Below are 18,006 nucleotides of genomic sequence, written 5' to 3'. Positions count from 1 at the left end.
CCTCACGCTGCACGACAATTTAGTTTTTTCATACATCATTACTCACACATTCGATAGCATAAATTAGTAAATATGTTAAATTCTCTTTTCTTACGTTAGAAAATGCATGTTAGTTTAATCTGTATGTCTTACATTTTCAGAAAAAATAGATCATATAAAGATGATCAAGATTTACAGCTGTTTATTAATAAGAAAAGAGATTTATCAATAAGAAAAGAGATTTCTTGATATATTTTTTTTTTCTACTATCGAATGTATGGTGAAACGCTTAGCATCTGAAAATATCTACATATATATATTTCGACATACGTATTTATATATCTAATGCAGCACCTATATTTTCACAGATAGCTGCGTCGGTTTTTTATGTAGTGATGGAAAATGCTTAGACCGTAGCGCAATTTGTAACATGTTAGTAGAATGTCCTAACGGTGCGGAAGACGAGGCTAATTGCACATGTGCTGATTTCCTCAAGACACAGCTGTTATATCAAAAGATTTGCGACGGTATCGCCGACTGTTGGGATTACTCGGACGAGAGCGATTGCGGTAATGCCACTTAATTCAAATATTATGTTACAATAACTCGTGTTCATACTTCAATTAAATTAGTTTTCTTAACTTAACTGAGGATAGTCACTCAAAATATTTTTTTCCACATTTTTCCTTAGCCACTTCTTATTCGTTTGACTTCATTTTATGATAGATTGGTGCGAGAAAGGACAATTCGTATGCGGTAACAGCAAATTCTGCGTTGACACAGATAAAGTATGCAACGGTATCAGTGACTGTCCCGGCGGTGAAGATGAGAAAAAATGCACCGCTTTGATAGACGACGAACTGGAAGAAGACACTGAACCGCAAATCGATCTTGCTTCAACGGAAGATCTATCAAAAAATACTTCCGAGATAGTCAAAGAATCCCATTTCGATCAAGCGGTCGAATCCTCTTTTATAGACACAACTACATTACACATTCTTCCTGATGATGTCCAATCTGAAAGGTTGATGAAGAACAATTTACCTGCGAAGTTAGTTCATCAGGAATCAACGCAGACTAAAGATGTAGATGAGAGTAAAGCCATGGTTGCTGTTTCCAGCAGAGAGGCATCTTCGAATGTTTTAAGGAATGGTTTAACTCCTGGAGATAATTTGCACGCCAGAAATAATAGAACTTTCTCAATAACGAATGATGCTCATAACAAAGAGGTAGACAATTATAACAACAAAGGATATCTCAGTATACGTAAAAATGGTGTATGGGGAAAACTTTGTCTTCCCATTGACACGAATAGTCAAGAGAAACACGTGCGTCGAGCTGTATGGTCTGTCGAGGATCTTGCTAAAGCTGCATGCAAGGCAATCACGTATCAGTAAGTAAATCTGAAATCTCGATTAAGAGAAGCTATCTATCTTATTCTCAAAAAATAAGTTTTTTTAGAAGTAGAAACTGAAAGACTTCGCTTGCAGAGATTACGAAATGGTACAAAAAGTGTTGGATCAAAACCCGCCGCCAAATCAGTTTTACTACACTTTGTCATACAACGAGAAGTCATCAGATTTTTCTGATAGGACAGCTTTATCCCTTTCTTTTTTCCAATCATCTCAGTGTCCGAGCGGCGAGGTTCTTAAAGTAAGATGCAAAAATTTCGAATGCGGGATAAGAACCCAAGTGGCATCCACAGCGAGGTACGTTTTCATGCAATTTCATGCTATCTTATCGCGCAAAAAGAAGAAATTGAGAATACATTTATAGTCCTCCATATAACGGAAAACTTTATATTCTTTTTTCTCATTGTTGAATCGAATCGTCCTTTTTTTTTATCCCTTTTCTCCATTTTCTTTCTTCATCTCATCAATTGACTACATTTTCGATCGAAAAAGATGCAGGTACAACCAATTATTTTTAAATAAAAAAAATTCATTTTCGAGTACACGTCTTTTTTTCTTAACAATTCTTTCTAACTTCTTGTTGCTTCAGGATTGTTGGCGGTGCCAGCAGTTCCGTGGGCAATTGGCCCTGGCAGATAGCGCTGTACAGAGAAGGCAATTATCAATGCGGCGGTGCTTTAGTGCACGAGAGATGGGTTATATCTGCTGCACACTGCTTTTATCAGTAAGCCATTTGCAAGATGATAATTGTTTACACGTACATGTAGGTCTTTGGTCTAAGGATCTAAAATAAAAGATGTTATCGTCGCATAGCGCGCAGGATAACTATTGGGTCGCGAGGATCGGTGCGACTCGTAGAGGAAGTTTCCGAAGTCCGCATGAGCAGCTCTTGCGAGTGGATTACATATCATTGCATCCGGATTACATTGACAATGGATTTGTCAATGATATAGCTGTGATAAGACTCGAGCGAGCCGTTAGCTTCAGCGATTATATTCGACCGGTATGCCTCCCAAAAGCACCAGTCGCTAGTGGAACTATCTGTGTAGTGACCGGATGGGGGCAATTATATGAAATTGGCAGAATATTCCGTAAGTAAAATATATTTATCTAATATATTTATCTAAGCATTCGTATTGTATAATCTTTGGTAAAATCATGTTGTATACGAGATGTATTCTGTTACAGCTGATACTTTGCAAGAAGTACAAATTCCGGTGATATCGACGGAAGATTGTCGACGAAAAACTCTGTTTCTGCCGCTTTATAGAATTACGTCTGGCATGCTCTGTGCAGGACTGGAAAAAGGTGATTGAAAAAAAAAATTTTTAATTAGAAAGGATTTTAATTCAGAAGAGAAACGAACGGTTCGGTCGAATTGAAAAATTACAATAAGTATTGCTGTATTCTTCAATCAGAGTAAAAATTAATATTATTTTATCTAGGTGGAAAGGATGCTTGTCTTGGAGACAGTGGAGGGCCTTTGGTTTGCTTGTCTCCTTTTGAAAATCGTTATGTCTTACAAGGTATGTATGTATATGTATATATATATATATATATATATATATATATAGATATTATATTATTATAAATAAATTGTATAAAAAAACAGGAGCGATAGAAAAGAGTTTTAACAATCACGCTATATATATTTATACCAAACACATTTATTATTATTATTAGATAAATGAAACGCATATTTAATAAATTTTATTAAATATTTAATAAACTTTCCTTTTCCTTTATCTAAATTTAAAATTAGATTTTTTTATCCAGGTATCACCTCGAACGGATATGGATGTGGAAGGCGAGAACGTCCCGGCGTATATACGAAAATTTATAATTATATTGATTTCATCAATGAAGTCATCACGCAAAAAGACATTCAATCTTCTCCAGTAGAATATTGCAAGGGTCACAGATGCCCTCTTGGAGAATGTTTACCTAGATCACGTGTCTGTAATGGATTTTTAGAATGCTCCGACGGCAGTGATGAACGAGATTGTTCCATAATCTCGCGATAATATAAGACTGATACGTCAATATATAAATGTAAATGCAATTTATATAAGCAATGCTAATGCGATCTGATAGATAAGATATAAATAGATAGTCTCGTTGAAGGTAAACTCACGTGATTGTATATAACTTATACGTTGTATTAATGTTATTAATCATTTCAAAGGCAGTACTTGCTTTCTCAAGTTTTACATCATACATTGTTTTATAATATCAATTATTTTTCTGTATTTAAAAAATATAGTAATATCAACTCGCAGTCACTGCGAGTTTAGCGATCATATAAATATAGTATGCAGTTAGCAACACGCAGTTAATCAAAATTGTTTGAAAAGAATAAGCCGATGAAAAAGATAGGATCATATTTTGAATGACGTGTTTAATTTAATACGTAAAGATAAGTTACAAAAACAGATGTGATAGGAATTCCATATTCTTTTATATTATTAAATTACGTGTTGATTATCGATGTATCTATGATGAGATAGAATTAATATTAGGCAGCAAAACTTGATAGACTGTTGTGAAATCTTCTATTAATTTTTTTTGTGAATATATCTATAAGAAAAGCATTCTTTTAATTGTAATTCTTTTTTAGTTCTAAGTCTTCATTCTTTAATTCTGAAATGAACTCTATTTTAAACAAATTGTATATATTTAAAAATACAAAAAATTTAATTATTATTTTTCGGAATGTTGCAAATCGTCCTCAATGTCATGTTATTAATACACAGTGTAATCACGTTTTCTACACAAGTAATTATACAAATTGAAACCTGACTCGAGATTTATATTAGCTCTGCTTTTAAACAGATATCTTAAGTTATGTTATTGACAAAATTTGATTAAATGAAAAGAGTCTAGTCTACAATATAAGAAGACACGACACTTATCTTCATAATAATATGTAAATATTTAACATAAAATTATAATAAATGTAAAACTTATAAGATGGTATAAATACATTCTTTTTATAAAATTCATGTTTTCATTTCTAATTTTTATTTGGGCTATTAGAGGGTAATTATGTAACATAATATAACTACAATACAATGAATAGTATATAACTTTATTAGAGTTATATTAGTCAGACTCATCACCAAAAATTATATCCACAAAAAATAGTAAATATATCGTACGTAAACTGGCGTTTAAACAAAAACGTTCGTAAGTAATTTCACAATACTGTTATTAGATTAAAAATAGCTTCGATAAAATAATCATACATTTATTACAAATTGTGCGATATGGACAAATGAACAATTCCTTATGAATTCCTTATGATTATTTTCGCTGTTATTTGTTACAAATGTCATAATTTAATCCTTCACTTAAGTAATAATACTTAAGTAATACTAGTATTGGTATATTCTCGTTAACATACTGTCAGAATCCTATTCCAGTCCTCAATTATTGATATTCCATTTGTAAATATCGTATAGTACTGAACTCGACAGAGCAAAAGTTTGGAGGCAAAGCATATCGAACTATTGATGATGGCATCCGACACCATTTAGGAGTAATGCTCAGAGGCCTAGTATCTGATTCCTGTTAGCTGTACTACTTGTATAATGTTCATTCCATCCAGTGTACCAGTAAAACTCTGTGCAGCGACAGGTTTGAGCAAAACTTCTTGTACGATAGAAAATGGTGTAAAGGTATAAAAGAGCGATTCGAAGATGATAAAACTTTTGTCCATACTATGTTTAACATCATCATTATGTCTTCTTACTTTCGAGCTTAAAATATACAAATACCTATCCAGAAAAAAAGAAACTTTATAATAATCCATAAACTCCACTAGATATACAACAGATATACAACAGATACAACCATTAAAGGAGTTCAGTATTTTGCAGATGATTATCTTGATTACCAAGATATCCAGTGATTCGATATAATTCAAATTAGCTTGACAATTTGATAATTCAAGGATCCAACAGCATAAAATTTCGTAAACAATTTTAATAAATATATTTTTATCGCTAATCACCGAATGCATCTCATTAATGTGTACAATTTATTATACGTTCACTAAAAACGTAGTCGTACATATGATTAAAGCCAATCAATTACATATAAGCAAGATGTACAATATTAAATTTATTTTTTTTTTTAACTTCGCATATTATCTGAAGAAGATAATAAATAATAATAATATTAATAAATTGATATCTTTGACGATCATACCTTTAATTATATTGTTAAGAAGATGCGTAGGCTATGCATATCAATAAATTCCTTGTGCTTTTAACCAAGTGAATCGACAGCCGTAGTACTAAGACCGTTCGGGCTAATAGTAGTCTTGAATTGCTCCGGTACTGGATATTCACTCTGTAATGCAATATATTTGTATGCAATATATTTGCAATATAGAACGTATAGAATTGTAAAAATTATACAAAATCATATATGCGAATTAATCGTAAGATAACTTACATAATCTCCATTGGGTTTGGGCACCATGACATTCATTTCACTAGATTTGCTGGTAATGAGTTCAACACCCAAGGATTCCGTATTTAAATACATTTGACAACCATCTGTTTTATCAATAGAAATTGTAGGTACTTTCCCAAGAACCTGTAAAAAATATAGAAAGACTCTCTTATTACAATCCAAAGTTCATATCAATTCAGCTTTTACAGAAAAACTGACAATACATATATTCAGAGTGTAGTTTGATAACAATTGCCTGTACAATTGTTGCTAACTGCTCGGCTTTGCAAACAGTACTGAAACATGTATCGATAGTGGAAGAGATATAGGAGCTTGACAGTTCCTCAAATTTCACATGCACAATTTCATCTGTGCTAAAATATTATTCCAACGAACACTCTATATATAAAAATGTTGTGGAAAGTTGGTAAAATCATTTTTTTTTATCTTTAATATCCGTGTTAAATTAAACACAAATAATGTGCATATTGAAAAAAATCTCTTCATTTTCCAACAATTCGAACAAATGGGAATGTTTCAGGTGGAAATTTCGAAACTGTGGCGATAACATGTGAGACAAATTGGAAAGAATGTTTAATCGCGATAGCAAATTATTTATGGCGTGAAGTCGTATCTGATGTCGTTGATTATTTAGCAAAAGAAGGAATAATATGGGTACGCAATTATATATTCCGCAAATTAAAAATTCTTTTCTAAGAATGAATTTTTATTATTGAATAAATATTTAAAACATAAATCTTTGCATGTAAACTCATAAACTTAAAAATTTTCTGAATTATCAAAGTAGATTTAAGAATAATCTTTGCTCATACTTTTTTCCTAATATTTAAAGGTTATAGCAGTAGCCATCGCTTCTACAATGTTCATCCGTATAAAATATTGCAAAAATATATATACGAAGAATATTGTGTTTAATGAAAGAATATTAAATAAAGTAGGATATAAAATCCAGGATCTGGAATTAAAGATCAATGTTTTAACATATAAAATGCAATATGGAACGTGGCCGTTACCCCATCAAATTTATAATTTGAATCCAAAGTTACAAAAGATCAAAACGACTTTATCCGACCCGGGTGATCAAAAAAATTGGATAAAACATGTGCTGCTAAAGTATATAAAATATTAAACAATCAACAAACTTTTAATCAGATATTGAATAGTATAAATAAATTTTAATATGTGATTAATATATGATCTTAATATGTTTCTTTTTTTAAATTTACAATATTATTATGTTTCAGTCCTTCGTTGGAGAGTAATATGTGTGCTCCTTATTTGAAGACGCATCATTCACTAATAAAATTGACAAAGCCTTTTGAGATAAAACGAGAATGTGCTCCGCATGTTAAACGTAGTGAATTATCAACAAAGTGCAGCAGCATTGAATCTTTAAAATCTACTAGTGATCAGTCTATAAAGTATAAAAATTAGAAATACATTACTTGATCTTTCATTGATTTTTAAGCACAATATTAATAATATTAATGCATTTTTAAAATATTTTATAGAGATAAGCACAAAATAGACTTGAATAGATTGCTTCAGAACTATTTTTTTATAATAATTGCGCAATTTTATCTAATTCTTTTTTAAGCAAAATCATTAATAGAAAATTAGATGTTCAATATTAAATTAAATATAAATTTTTTAATACATTATTTTATTAATTATTATATATTTTACTTCAGTCATAATGTAGAAATGTAATAAAAATTCAGAGACAAAATCTTTAAGATCACGTGCACGATGACTGATTTAGTTTATTTCATTAGTTCATATTCATGGAAATCAAATACCATGGAGTCACAAAATGTAAAAAGTACGAAAGAAAATGATCTCTCTAAAAGTGAAAATTTTACATTGCAACGGCAAAACATGCAGCTTCTACCATTGAATCCGGATGGGATTAATCATCAATCTTCAAAAATGACTCTTCCCTCAATACAGGATGCCGCAAATGCGACATATTCGACGAACGCTAAATGCAGCCCATGCCAGAAATTCACAGATACAATCTATAAATGTAAATCATTTCTAAAGAAATTGCAACATAATGATAAATATTTGCATTCATTAAATCACTCACCAAAAACGAGTGAAGCATCTTTGAAAACTGTGCACACAACAAAACAAGTAAGTTTATTAATTACCTCATTTAAAGCTTGTAAAAAAAATTAAAAACATATAAACAAGAAATTATGCATTTATATTCTAGACAATAAAAAATCCCAAAGGAATGAATTGTCAAGTCACATCTAATGATACTGTAATTCTAAAGACTAACAAAGGCGCATCCTCGAAAGAAAACGTATCAGTCCTTCCATTAATGCAACCAACACATAATGTACGATCTTCTCAAGAAACTTTATATGAAGTTAAAAGGAGACTTCAAAGTTTACATAATGTGTTGCAAACATATCAAGATATGAATCAATCTCTAAAAAGACAAGTGCCCGCAGGTCGAGTTAATGGAAATGATGCATCTGTCGAGCTTGATACCAACCACGATATCAATACAAAAAAAAATATGCAAACACAATGCCCAAGCGTGGATAGTTGCGAATACTTTGATCTAGATCAGTCGGAAGAAAGTTTATCTTCCTTAGCCAAATATTCAAGTACATCAAAAGTCTGTCAATGTTCTAGCGAAAACGTCATATCTCAAACCTGTTCTAAAGATTTAAGTCGACATAATATACGGAAATCAAGGAACAATCTCCCAGCACTTGGGACAACAGAACCATATTTGCGTTCTTGTAACGCGGCATTAAATATGTCAAACGATTACGAAAATGAATATAAAAAAATCGCGTATGAACGGAATAATTCAGATTGCAGTCATGAATTAGAATCAGGTCCTAAAATCAATAAAAATATAATAAAAATAGATACTCTGCTTAAAATCCAAGACAACATATCTGAGACAGTATCGGACAAAATATACTACATTTTATCACCTGAAAATAAGAATATCCAGACTCAAAACAGAACATCACCAAGATTCGTTTCTGAAAAATTCAATGATATAATTGATAAAAATGAGTACCAAGAGAATGCGATAATATCACAAAATAGTAGTCAAAGTAAAACGTCAAATGACAGCAATAACAAGGAAGAGAAATCAACGGCATTATTACTTCAAGAGGCTTTACATTTTAAGAATGCCTTGCTGATACAGTCAAAAAAGAAATATCCGATAAATAACGTAAAACAGAATGATACCGCAGATGAATTTTTGTCGGAACCAAACAATAATTTTCCTTCAATGATAGTAGATATCAAGGCGGAAAAACCAATAATCAATAGTTCTCATGACAAAATTGATGAACATTACATCTATCTACAAATGAAACAACGATGCGACTTATCTTCTCAATCTTTGAAAAAATTAGATACATTCGCACACTGTGAGAACGAAAGAGATATGAAGAATCAGAATCATATTCCTGAAACATCTTCAGAATATTTTAGCATTACCGATTTTGCAATTCACGGTAACGCTGAGATTGAAAATAATGTTTCATCGAACCCTCCAATTTACGAAAAAGTAATCTCGATAACACTACCAGTTGATGTGAAAGATCAAGGTGAAATTAATAATATTAATGAGAAATCGAAACAAACTATCCTGCCAAATACTCAGACTCGCGTAAATTTACGAGAAAATTTTCGAGATGATGCAGCTTCTGACAATGATGTAAATAAACATTCGCCAGCAATGTTGAAACTCGAAGATCTCATAATAGAACGGATTAAAAATATCCGAGATTACATGGATGATTTTCTTCAAAGTCAAAATATAGCAATCTTTAAAGCGCGCAAAGCACTTCGATACAAAAGTGATAATTCTCGATGTTCAGCCGAGGTAAGTCGGAAAGTAACACGTGATCGATTAACTGTACCGTTTAGCTGCAAAAACAACGATCCAATGGTTTTTTCGAAAAATTCGTCAGATTCATTGACAAATACACAACCGAATTATAAACAAGAATACGATCAGGAAACGGATGCTGTCTTAAAACGCCCTTCCGATGTGTACTTGAAAAGAAATCCAGGCATGCTTGCACTTATTACTCCAATTAAGAATAAATTCTCTAAGAATGATACGCGACAATTAAAAGTATTTACGGAATTAAAAAAAGCTGATAAATCTCCTCCAATAACTCTAATACACTCAACACACAAAAACGATTCAAAACCCGCACACAAAATAACGAATGTATTCACACCTTGTTATGAAGGACATGCTATGCAAAATACAGAAAGTGATGAGATAAATAAAGTTATAATCGCCGAAAATAGCGTAAATATGGATTTCCATAAAGAGAAGCAGATACAAATTAATGAGAATAAATCATCAGCTATGTCATATTTTCCCGTTAGTATTACAAAAACTAATGCAAAAGTTGTTCACACAGCCAATGAAGAGTACGTGACGAAATCTAATTATAATTCGATCTGTCATAGTAATCCGTATTTCATCAATGAAAAGAAAGGATGTGAAAATAATAAAAGAGATGAAAATGGATCATGTATCTTTGAAGTAATAAAAGATGTGAAAATGGATTATGTATCTTTGAAGTCTACGACGAACATACAAAACGAAGTAAAACAAGATGCTATTAAACAACAAATTACTGAAGATAAATATCCCAATGCAAATATAACATCAAACAAATTGCCGTCAGATATCGAATATTCTAATATGACGATATTTATTGACTCAGATCTTATTTTCAACAAATCAAAACCCGATTATCTGACGAATGCGAAAACAGCATCTCCTTTGACAAAATTAAAGGAAGATGATATCACCTTTGATCCTGATGCTTCTCTATTATCTTTCTCATCAGAGAAACAAGATAAAACACTAAATATAGACAATGTTTCATTAAATAGTCTAAAGCAAAATAAAATATCTGCAGATACCGAATATTTACCATCCCGAATGGAAGATTATTCGACAAAATCATTCCAGACAGATTCTGAAATGAAGGCCAAAAGTGATATATCTTTAATAACTAGTAGAAATAAAGACTTAAACATCAACCTATATCCAAAGAAATCACATTCATTTTTAATGCATCATGATACCATGAAATACATCGACGATATATCACCTCAGTCTCACACAAAATTGTACAATATAAAAAGTAAATTACAATTTACAAGTCAATCAAAATCTATTATACCACTACAGAGGGTATCCACAAAATCTTGCATACCAATTTTAAAAAATCGTTTAGAATCATCTCATCGTATGAAGCATCGAGCACAAGCAAGAAGTCCTGCGAGAAGTTCTACGAGAAGCCCATTGACTATGTTATGGGGAGAAAAAACTTGTACAAAAGATCACACAACAGACGAGGAAGTTGCGCGAAGAGGAAACGCTTCAATAAACAAACATTTGTGTGCAGAAGAGATGCTGAATTTAATGAAATTAAATACAGAACAGGATACTAAAGAATTGGAGAAATCTAATACGACATGCAGAAATAATGATATAATACCAAAAGAAAATTTACAAATTTTACCTGACCGAAATATAGAATCCTTGGCAATTAATGAGAAATATTCAAATAAAAAAAGAGATATATATGAAAGTAAATCAGATACGAATATAATGCAGCATATAGAAAAAATAGCTTCTAAAGAGATAGCTGTTATTTCTATTATAGCGAATGACAGTCTACAGAAAAAATATCCAGTAAATTTATTTATTTTAAACACAGAAAACATTTGTCCCGCGACAGATTTTTTAATATATAAAAATAAATTATGGACTATTAATGTTAAAAAAACGAAAAAAGAAGTTACGGAAAAAGAAGTTATGGCAAAGCCTTCCATTACAGATACATGTACATCAATTTCTGACTTAAAATGAATAGACATGTATAACTTGTTTTATCTTTGTAAATATTTTTAATATTTTTATTTATCAGATTCTTTTATAAAAATATTTTTCTGAATAAATCTTTTTACTCTTGTATGCATTAAATTATTTGTAGAATAAAAAGATTTAAGGGATCGAAAAAAAATTAAATTATTCAATAATAATTTTTAATCATTCAATTAAAAATAAAAATAATGTCGCTAAAAGAAATACAATTTCCCACAATAAATAATAAAAAAAGAACCAAATCTGTCATTATGACTTCTGACTCTCTTTCCGACTAACTAGCTAATTTAATACACATAACATGTACGAATAATAAAACTATTTATTATGCATACATACCTGCATTTGTACGCTTTGACAATTAACGAATTCGATACTGGATACCACGGAATCGAATACGAGGGACGATTTACGGCAGGAATCCATAACAATGGAATTTACCTTGCCTTTGATAGTAAGCGTACTATCTTGGCATCGAAACATATAAATCACATTATTCATCTCTACATTATCGATTACTAAATTCTCACCCTTATGATATTCCTGTGAAAAACACACAATATTTTATATATACAATAATAATGCATCTTTAAATATGTTTGTTATTTATGTAATGTCATACCACAAGCCATTTTTTGCCATCTTTAGTAAATACTGGTGGCTTATCAATAGGCGCGTTAGCCGGCAACACACTTTTCATTGCCGCGTTGACCGTTGGTGCTTTGAATGGTGCAGGTCCGGATCTCAAAGCAGGATTTTTATGTGTCTGCATATCTGAGGTGACTTTTTTTAAACCTATAATATAAATATTGCTTATAATATCTTTGCGTAAAGATCATAGAGTTACATGCAGAACCGAAAATACGATAAAAATGTAGTTACTTTTCGTGATATCTTCTCCTTGATTAATTTGAGCGAAAAGGGCACTTCTGTCATCGTTCACCGTCATCGGCCCAATATCTCCAATTGGCATCGAAGGTGGTGGAGGAGGTGGTATACCCATAGGTGCAGCGGATTTTCCCCATACTAAACCTGTTGTATGATGTTGGCGAACGTACTGTTGCAAATCAGTCAAAGTTTGCACCCATGCTTTACACCAGTCTATATGTATCTTGTCTCTATAAACAGTAAAAGCTTTTAGCTTTGTTTTCTAATAACTTACAAAAAAAATAATAAATACTTAAAAATACTTAAAAAAACTTAAAAATACTTAAAAATACTTAAAAATACTTACTTTTCTTTCCAATCTTTCAGTACACGATTAGTATAAAATTGACCAGCATCATTCATTTCCTTTACGTATGGCGCTGGCGTAGGAGATACAGCGACCCATCCCAATGCTGGAATACTTTCACTAATAGCTGATAAGTGATTAAAGAATGGAGATCCACGATTTTTCTCGCGAAAATCTTGAATCTGTTGTATCTGAGCAGACATAGGCGCAAGTAAGGATACTTGTTCCGACTGATTCGTCGGTGCTGCACGGCTCGCCGCCATTTGTACATACTGAAGCTGGATCCTAAAAAATTAATTAAGATATATTTAATAATTTATTCGATATGCACCTGTTTGTTCAATCGCAACATAAAATATCACTTACTGGAAAGCTTTCTCTACAAGCTTGCTATGAGCAGCTACATCACCGCCGATTTTTTGGCTTAATTCTAAATATTCTTTAACTGGCCCAGTTAAAAGACCTTCATATCCGGGTATCGACATAGTCGTAGATAGTTCGGAAACAGTTTCTTGCTTCGAATGAAGATTTGATGTTGAAGATGAAGTACTTCCTACCGACGTAGATCTTTTCGGGGAAGGTGTACTCGTTTGTACAGCTATGTCTTGGGTCGGAACTGCAAAGTGTACGTTTTCAAGTCGTTTCGTTACGTTTTCCAACCGGTTCACTAACTCTTCTAGATGTTCTTCCTTGTCTACAGCTTCACAACCTGTAAATTTAGAAACAAACCTGTAAATACTTAATACAAACTCTATCAATAGAGTTTATTCACTCGCATATTTAAAAAATACGACAATATAAAATTAATAAACAAACGGCAAATGTAAACAGAAATGTAAACTTTATTCCACGGAGAACGCACTCGGAAACATCCGGAAAGATGCTTGGAATACTCCACCGAGTACTTGGAAGACTAAATATAGAATACGTTTATAAATACGTTGGCATATCTATATCACATTGGAAGTAGTGTGTGCATAAAAGTGTATGTGTATATATTATAAAATTATATTAAAATTAAGTGTATATATATATATATACATATACAACATATACGCGTCTATCAAGGAAAAACGCAAGCAGCATAACTTTTAATATCGATGACTTTTAATAATGATAAATATACAATAACGGTACTTGAATTAGCAATTATATTAATAAACAATCTATCATATCGATAATTGCTTGGTATTTGCAAATTGTATTATTTTTTTCTCTAAAAAACTAATTTTAAAATAATAATAAAATAAAAATTGCCATCACAAGTTAATTTAAACGAGTCAGTTGCTTTATATCTTTGATCTAAATGATTCAATTGCTTTGCCATCTTTAAATTTTGTTTTTATAATAAACTAAACATTTTTTGACAAAATCGATATCAAATAAAAAAGAAAGCCATGGTTCTCTTTTTTCCATTGAATACATAAATGACTCCAATCTTCGAATTTGTATCCTTAAGGATGTTATTCTCTTGAAAACATATAAAGCTCATCAAACCTTGTTTTGTAAAAACAAAGTGTCATTTGTTAAAATTCTCTTGCTTATGCACGCAGAATTACTTTGTTAATAGAATTCGAAATTAAAAATTATTATTAAAATTTGCGATCACGCTTTTGTTTCATAAACCATCAATATATTCATTTCATCCTATTAACCTTATTTTTTTTCATTAGAATGTTACCTAGGGTTTGAAGACTATTGCAATTGTCCCATTAGCGGCGACGCGGCTACTAAACTTTCGGAAAATTGGCAAGAAACTGAAAGACATCTCAAATGATGTCCGACGCGAGAACACTCCAGACTATTATTAGAGAATTCGCCAACATTATAGTTCTATCCATATAAATACGCTCGGCAAATGATTCATAATGTGACATAATCACAATCTTACTTGTAATACGTATAAAAGATTCAGTTGTCATATCTAAAGATATGTAATATTGCATAGAAATCGAAAATGTTACTATAATTATAATATCGTATGTATTTTCCTTCTTTCCTATTTTAAATAATGTAAGAAAAATATCAAGAGCAAATGATCAAGACTGGAAATCAAACAGGAAAATGTTCGCTTGCTTCTATAAGACGTTTCTAAATTCCTTCAACGAAATTCTTCATTTTATCATAATAAACGGTAAAGTTCATATAAACTTATAATCTGAAAATACGTATCATTAATGTAATCTTTGATGCTACTAAAATCTTTGATGAACCACTTCAACCTGAATTACCAGATTAAATATGTACTGTTCATCAGCAGTTTAGTTAGTCTGAGCGAATTCTATTATATCTAGCTTTAGACTCAGTGTAATTAATCCACGTAACCCACGCATAAATTTTAGATACAATGTAAAACAAGAATTCGCAGAATTCTTGTGATTAAAATAGAAATAAATAATTCTGTAACAGTTAAATCATAGTAATCAAAATAAAAATAACGCAAAACTGTTAGATATTGTAGAGATCAAGAATTAAAGGTTCAGGAAAATTTAGAAAAAAAGACACGTCTCTTGATATTTAATAATATCTCTATATCCAGTAGTATATCTAACCTAGTATCTTATCTCTACAACTTATAAAGTCTTCTATGAAAGATCGTACAAAATAAGCGTACAATATAAATCGGCGACGTGTAAACAAGAGGGGCTCGCGAACTACGCGCGAGGCTCGCGAGGCGGAGTAACGTCGGGCTCGAATAAAAGGGATAAGAAATTGATAAAAAAAATTGTCAGGTAAATCCTAACCGGTGTGCACCATCGGTCCTAGCGGGTCGAATCTCACTCGGTGCTCCGTCGAATTCTGCGCAGCTTGCAACAAATCGGAGAAGAATCTGTGCCGCCTTAAAGCTAACTCGTCGCGGGCGACGGGCGTCGCCGGCGGTTCCTGCATACCGCTGCATCCACCCGAGACGTATTCGCCGTCGTCCTCTTCCGACAACCAACGTGGAATCGAGGAAACTACGAAAACGACAGATAACACGTCGTACCTTTATTCCTCAAGAGGCATAAAAATTTCGAGTCTTGGAGCCGCTCTGCCCCGCCCATCGAGTTAAAATTAACCCTCGTGCATACATATATATATATATATATATATATATATATATATATTTTACAAAGCGGTAAGTGTCAGATCACCTACGGGTATTGTTGCAGATCGATGTTCTCCCTGCAGACGCGAGTATAGCGTAACTTTAAAGTGAAAGAAATATGGATCTACCCGTGAAAAGAGCCGATTTACAAGTCAAGATAGAATTTCTATGCCGCCTTTCATTTCAAGAAGCATGAAATTTTACTTTATGATAAAAATAGTATATTATTTTACAATAAAATTTCCTGGAATAATTGGAAATAAAAAATGAAGAATAAACAATTGAAATAAGTCGAGTATGTTAATAAACATAGCTAATTCCTCGGCAAGCGGGATCTTGGTTGTTAAATTTGTATGTATAAAATAAATTCAAACAATTATATTACATTACCAACCACGTGTCACTATTTTTAGCAAACTTACAACGTAGCGATTCTACAATAATCCGATAATCAAATATCTATTTGATTATCGAATCGATCGATTAAAATCCCCTATTTTTTATTACGCTAAAAATAGTGGCACGTGGTTGGTAATATAATTGTTTAAATTTATTTCGTATAAAAGAATTTAGCAACTAAGACAACTTCTGCTTGCCAATTGATTATGACTTTGTTTATTAACATACTCGGCTTATTTCAATGTATTGTTTATTCTTACGTCAGCCTGAGAAAGAACGTTCTTCTCATTTTATTTATCTAAATATTATGATAAATATTACCAAAGGCCTCAATGTTCTAATGGATAAGATGCCTGCTCAGAGAGCAGACGATCCAGGTTCGATCCTTGAGACTGAGATGGGAGACTGATATTTTTCGCAATACATATTTCCTCCGAGAAATGGAGGAATTGGCTATGACTCTCTCAGTGTTTAAAAAAAAATGGAGAGATGATCATAAAAACAATCTATAATAATTCCTCCATTTGTACCTCGAAAAATTCAAATATGAAATATTCTTAAATGTGAAATCAGAAAACATCAAATTGTAGAATTATAAAAATATCCAGATAAGCAGATCCATATCAGTAGCATCGCTAATTGGTGATCTTCACTTACAAAAATGTTGGAAAGTGCCGTCACACAGGTATACACACACATACGCACACGTTAGGATTCGCGAGCGAGCGAGTCAGTTTTAACGCGCGCGCGCGCATGTGTGTATACCTGGTGGTACTTTTTTGGCTATTTCATTGTCGCTCGAACAGCCTTCGAAGACGGAATCGTCACCTTCGTCCTCCGGCCCGTCATCGATCGTCCTTTCTATATATCCCGACGCGTCATAAAGATTCATTTTGACAACACTAACAACACTGGCAACGCTAACGGACTCGATGTCCTCCATCTGATCTGCGGCGACGCTATTGTCGACCTTGCTATTGTCTTCATCGACAATAATCAGATTGTTCTCTTCCGCGGTCACCTCCTCCGCGGGTTCCTCGACAGTCTCCTCGACCGCGGTCTCCTCCGCAGTCCGCTCCACTGGAATCTCCTCCGCGGTTTCCTTCGCGGTTTCCTCAGCGATCTCCTCCGCAGTCTCCACCGTCGCTTCTCTCAGCGAGACCAAACTTGATTTTTCTTCAACGTCGGCATTCTGTGGTGACTCGCATGAATTCATCATCGCGGAGTCATCGCAAATTGGGATTGAGTCTAAGACGGGCGGAGGCGTCTTCTCCGCTATTTGCACGTTGCCATTGAGCTTCTCCGTTTTTTTCGTCGGAGATTTAATTTCATCGTCCACCTTGGTAGGAAGCGCGGTCAGTCTGGGCGAGCCGATCGGCGTGTCGTCCGCTTTCGATCTCGTCTCGGCGTTCGCCTTCTTCGACGCGCTATTACACACGCAGCACTTGAACATCGTTCCTGTGTATCATTTACCTAGCAATCCTCTGGGTATCACTCTACCACCCCCCTTTTC

At 32.8% G+C, this 18,006-nt stretch overlaps 3 protein-coding genes across 13 annotated transcripts in view; 2 read left to right on the top strand and 1 right to left on the bottom strand.

The window, feature by feature from the left end:
* The window catches only part of LOC105422211 (uncharacterized), a 17,795-nt gene extending 13,406 nt beyond the window's left edge, over window positions 1-4,389 (top strand). For 2 of the 3 annotated variants that reach the window (XM_089079072.1, XM_011631508.3), the window contains 8 exons: window positions 348-548; window positions 706-1,372; window positions 1,470-1,688; window positions 1,981-2,115; window positions 2,205-2,482; window positions 2,580-2,699; window positions 2,837-2,917; window positions 3,168-4,389. In XM_089079072.1, coding sequence (XP_088935198.1) covers window positions 348-548; window positions 706-1,372; window positions 1,470-1,688; window positions 1,981-2,115; window positions 2,205-2,482; window positions 2,580-2,699; window positions 2,837-2,917; window positions 3,168-3,415 — 1,949 coding nt within the window. In that variant the 3' untranslated portion in view covers window positions 3,416-4,389. Of the gene's footprint in view, window positions 1-347; window positions 549-705; window positions 1,373-1,469; window positions 1,713-1,977; window positions 2,116-2,204; window positions 2,483-2,579; window positions 2,700-2,836; window positions 2,918-3,167 lie in introns of all 3 variants that reach the window. The other variant, XM_089079080.1, reaches the window with a different exon arrangement.
* Window positions 1-18,006, bottom strand: part of capt (adenylyl cyclase-associated protein 1) — a 26,665-nt gene extending 8,659 nt beyond the window's left edge. For 2 of the 9 annotated variants that reach the window (XM_089079135.1, XM_089079141.1), the window contains exons 1-10: window positions 17,259-18,005; window positions 15,751-15,963; window positions 13,373-13,715; window positions 13,007-13,291; window positions 12,655-12,890; window positions 12,395-12,567; window positions 12,112-12,315; window positions 7,960-7,986; window positions 5,850-5,993; window positions 5,601-5,744 (exon numbers count right to left, since the gene is read on the bottom strand). In XM_089079135.1, coding sequence (XP_088935261.1) covers window positions 5,661-5,744; window positions 5,850-5,993; window positions 7,960-7,986; window positions 12,112-12,315; window positions 12,395-12,567; window positions 12,655-12,890; window positions 13,007-13,291; window positions 13,373-13,715; window positions 15,751-15,963; window positions 17,259-17,946 — 2,397 coding nt within the window. In that variant the 5' untranslated portion in view covers window positions 17,947-18,005 and the 3' untranslated portion in view covers window positions 5,601-5,660. Of the gene's footprint in view, window positions 1-4,463; window positions 5,745-5,849; window positions 5,994-7,732; window positions 7,889-7,959; window positions 7,987-12,111; window positions 12,316-12,394; window positions 12,568-12,654; window positions 12,891-13,006; window positions 13,292-13,372; window positions 13,716-15,750; window positions 15,964-17,258 lie in introns of those variants that run through there. The other 7 variants (XM_089079129.1, XM_089079121.1, XM_089079125.1 and 4 more) reach the window with 7 other exon arrangements.
* Window positions 8,185-11,757, top strand: LOC112552227 (uncharacterized). The gene has a single exon (XM_025217121.2). It carries the CDS (start codon window positions 8,200-8,202, stop codon window positions 11,755-11,757), a length of 3,558 nt encoding a protein of 1,185 aa, XP_025072906.2. The 5' UTR covers window positions 8,185-8,199.

The sequence above is a fragment of the Pogonomyrmex barbatus genome, unplaced genomic scaffold, assembly GCF_055798465.1.
Source record: "Pogonomyrmex barbatus isolate J1 unplaced genomic scaffold, ASM5579846v1 scaffold1, whole genome shotgun sequence".
NCBI classification, from domain to species: domain Eukaryota; kingdom Metazoa; phylum Arthropoda; class Insecta; order Hymenoptera; family Formicidae; genus Pogonomyrmex; species Pogonomyrmex barbatus.
The sequence above is the reverse complement of the archived record's forward strand: the minus strand, read 5'-3'. Positions and strand labels throughout refer to the sequence as shown.

What these genes read in the sequence shown, in the direction of transcription:
- LOC112552227 (XM_025217121.2), top strand. Translation starts at nt 8,200, where the DNA reads ATGCAACCAACACATAATGTACGATCTTCTCAAGAAACTTTATATGAA.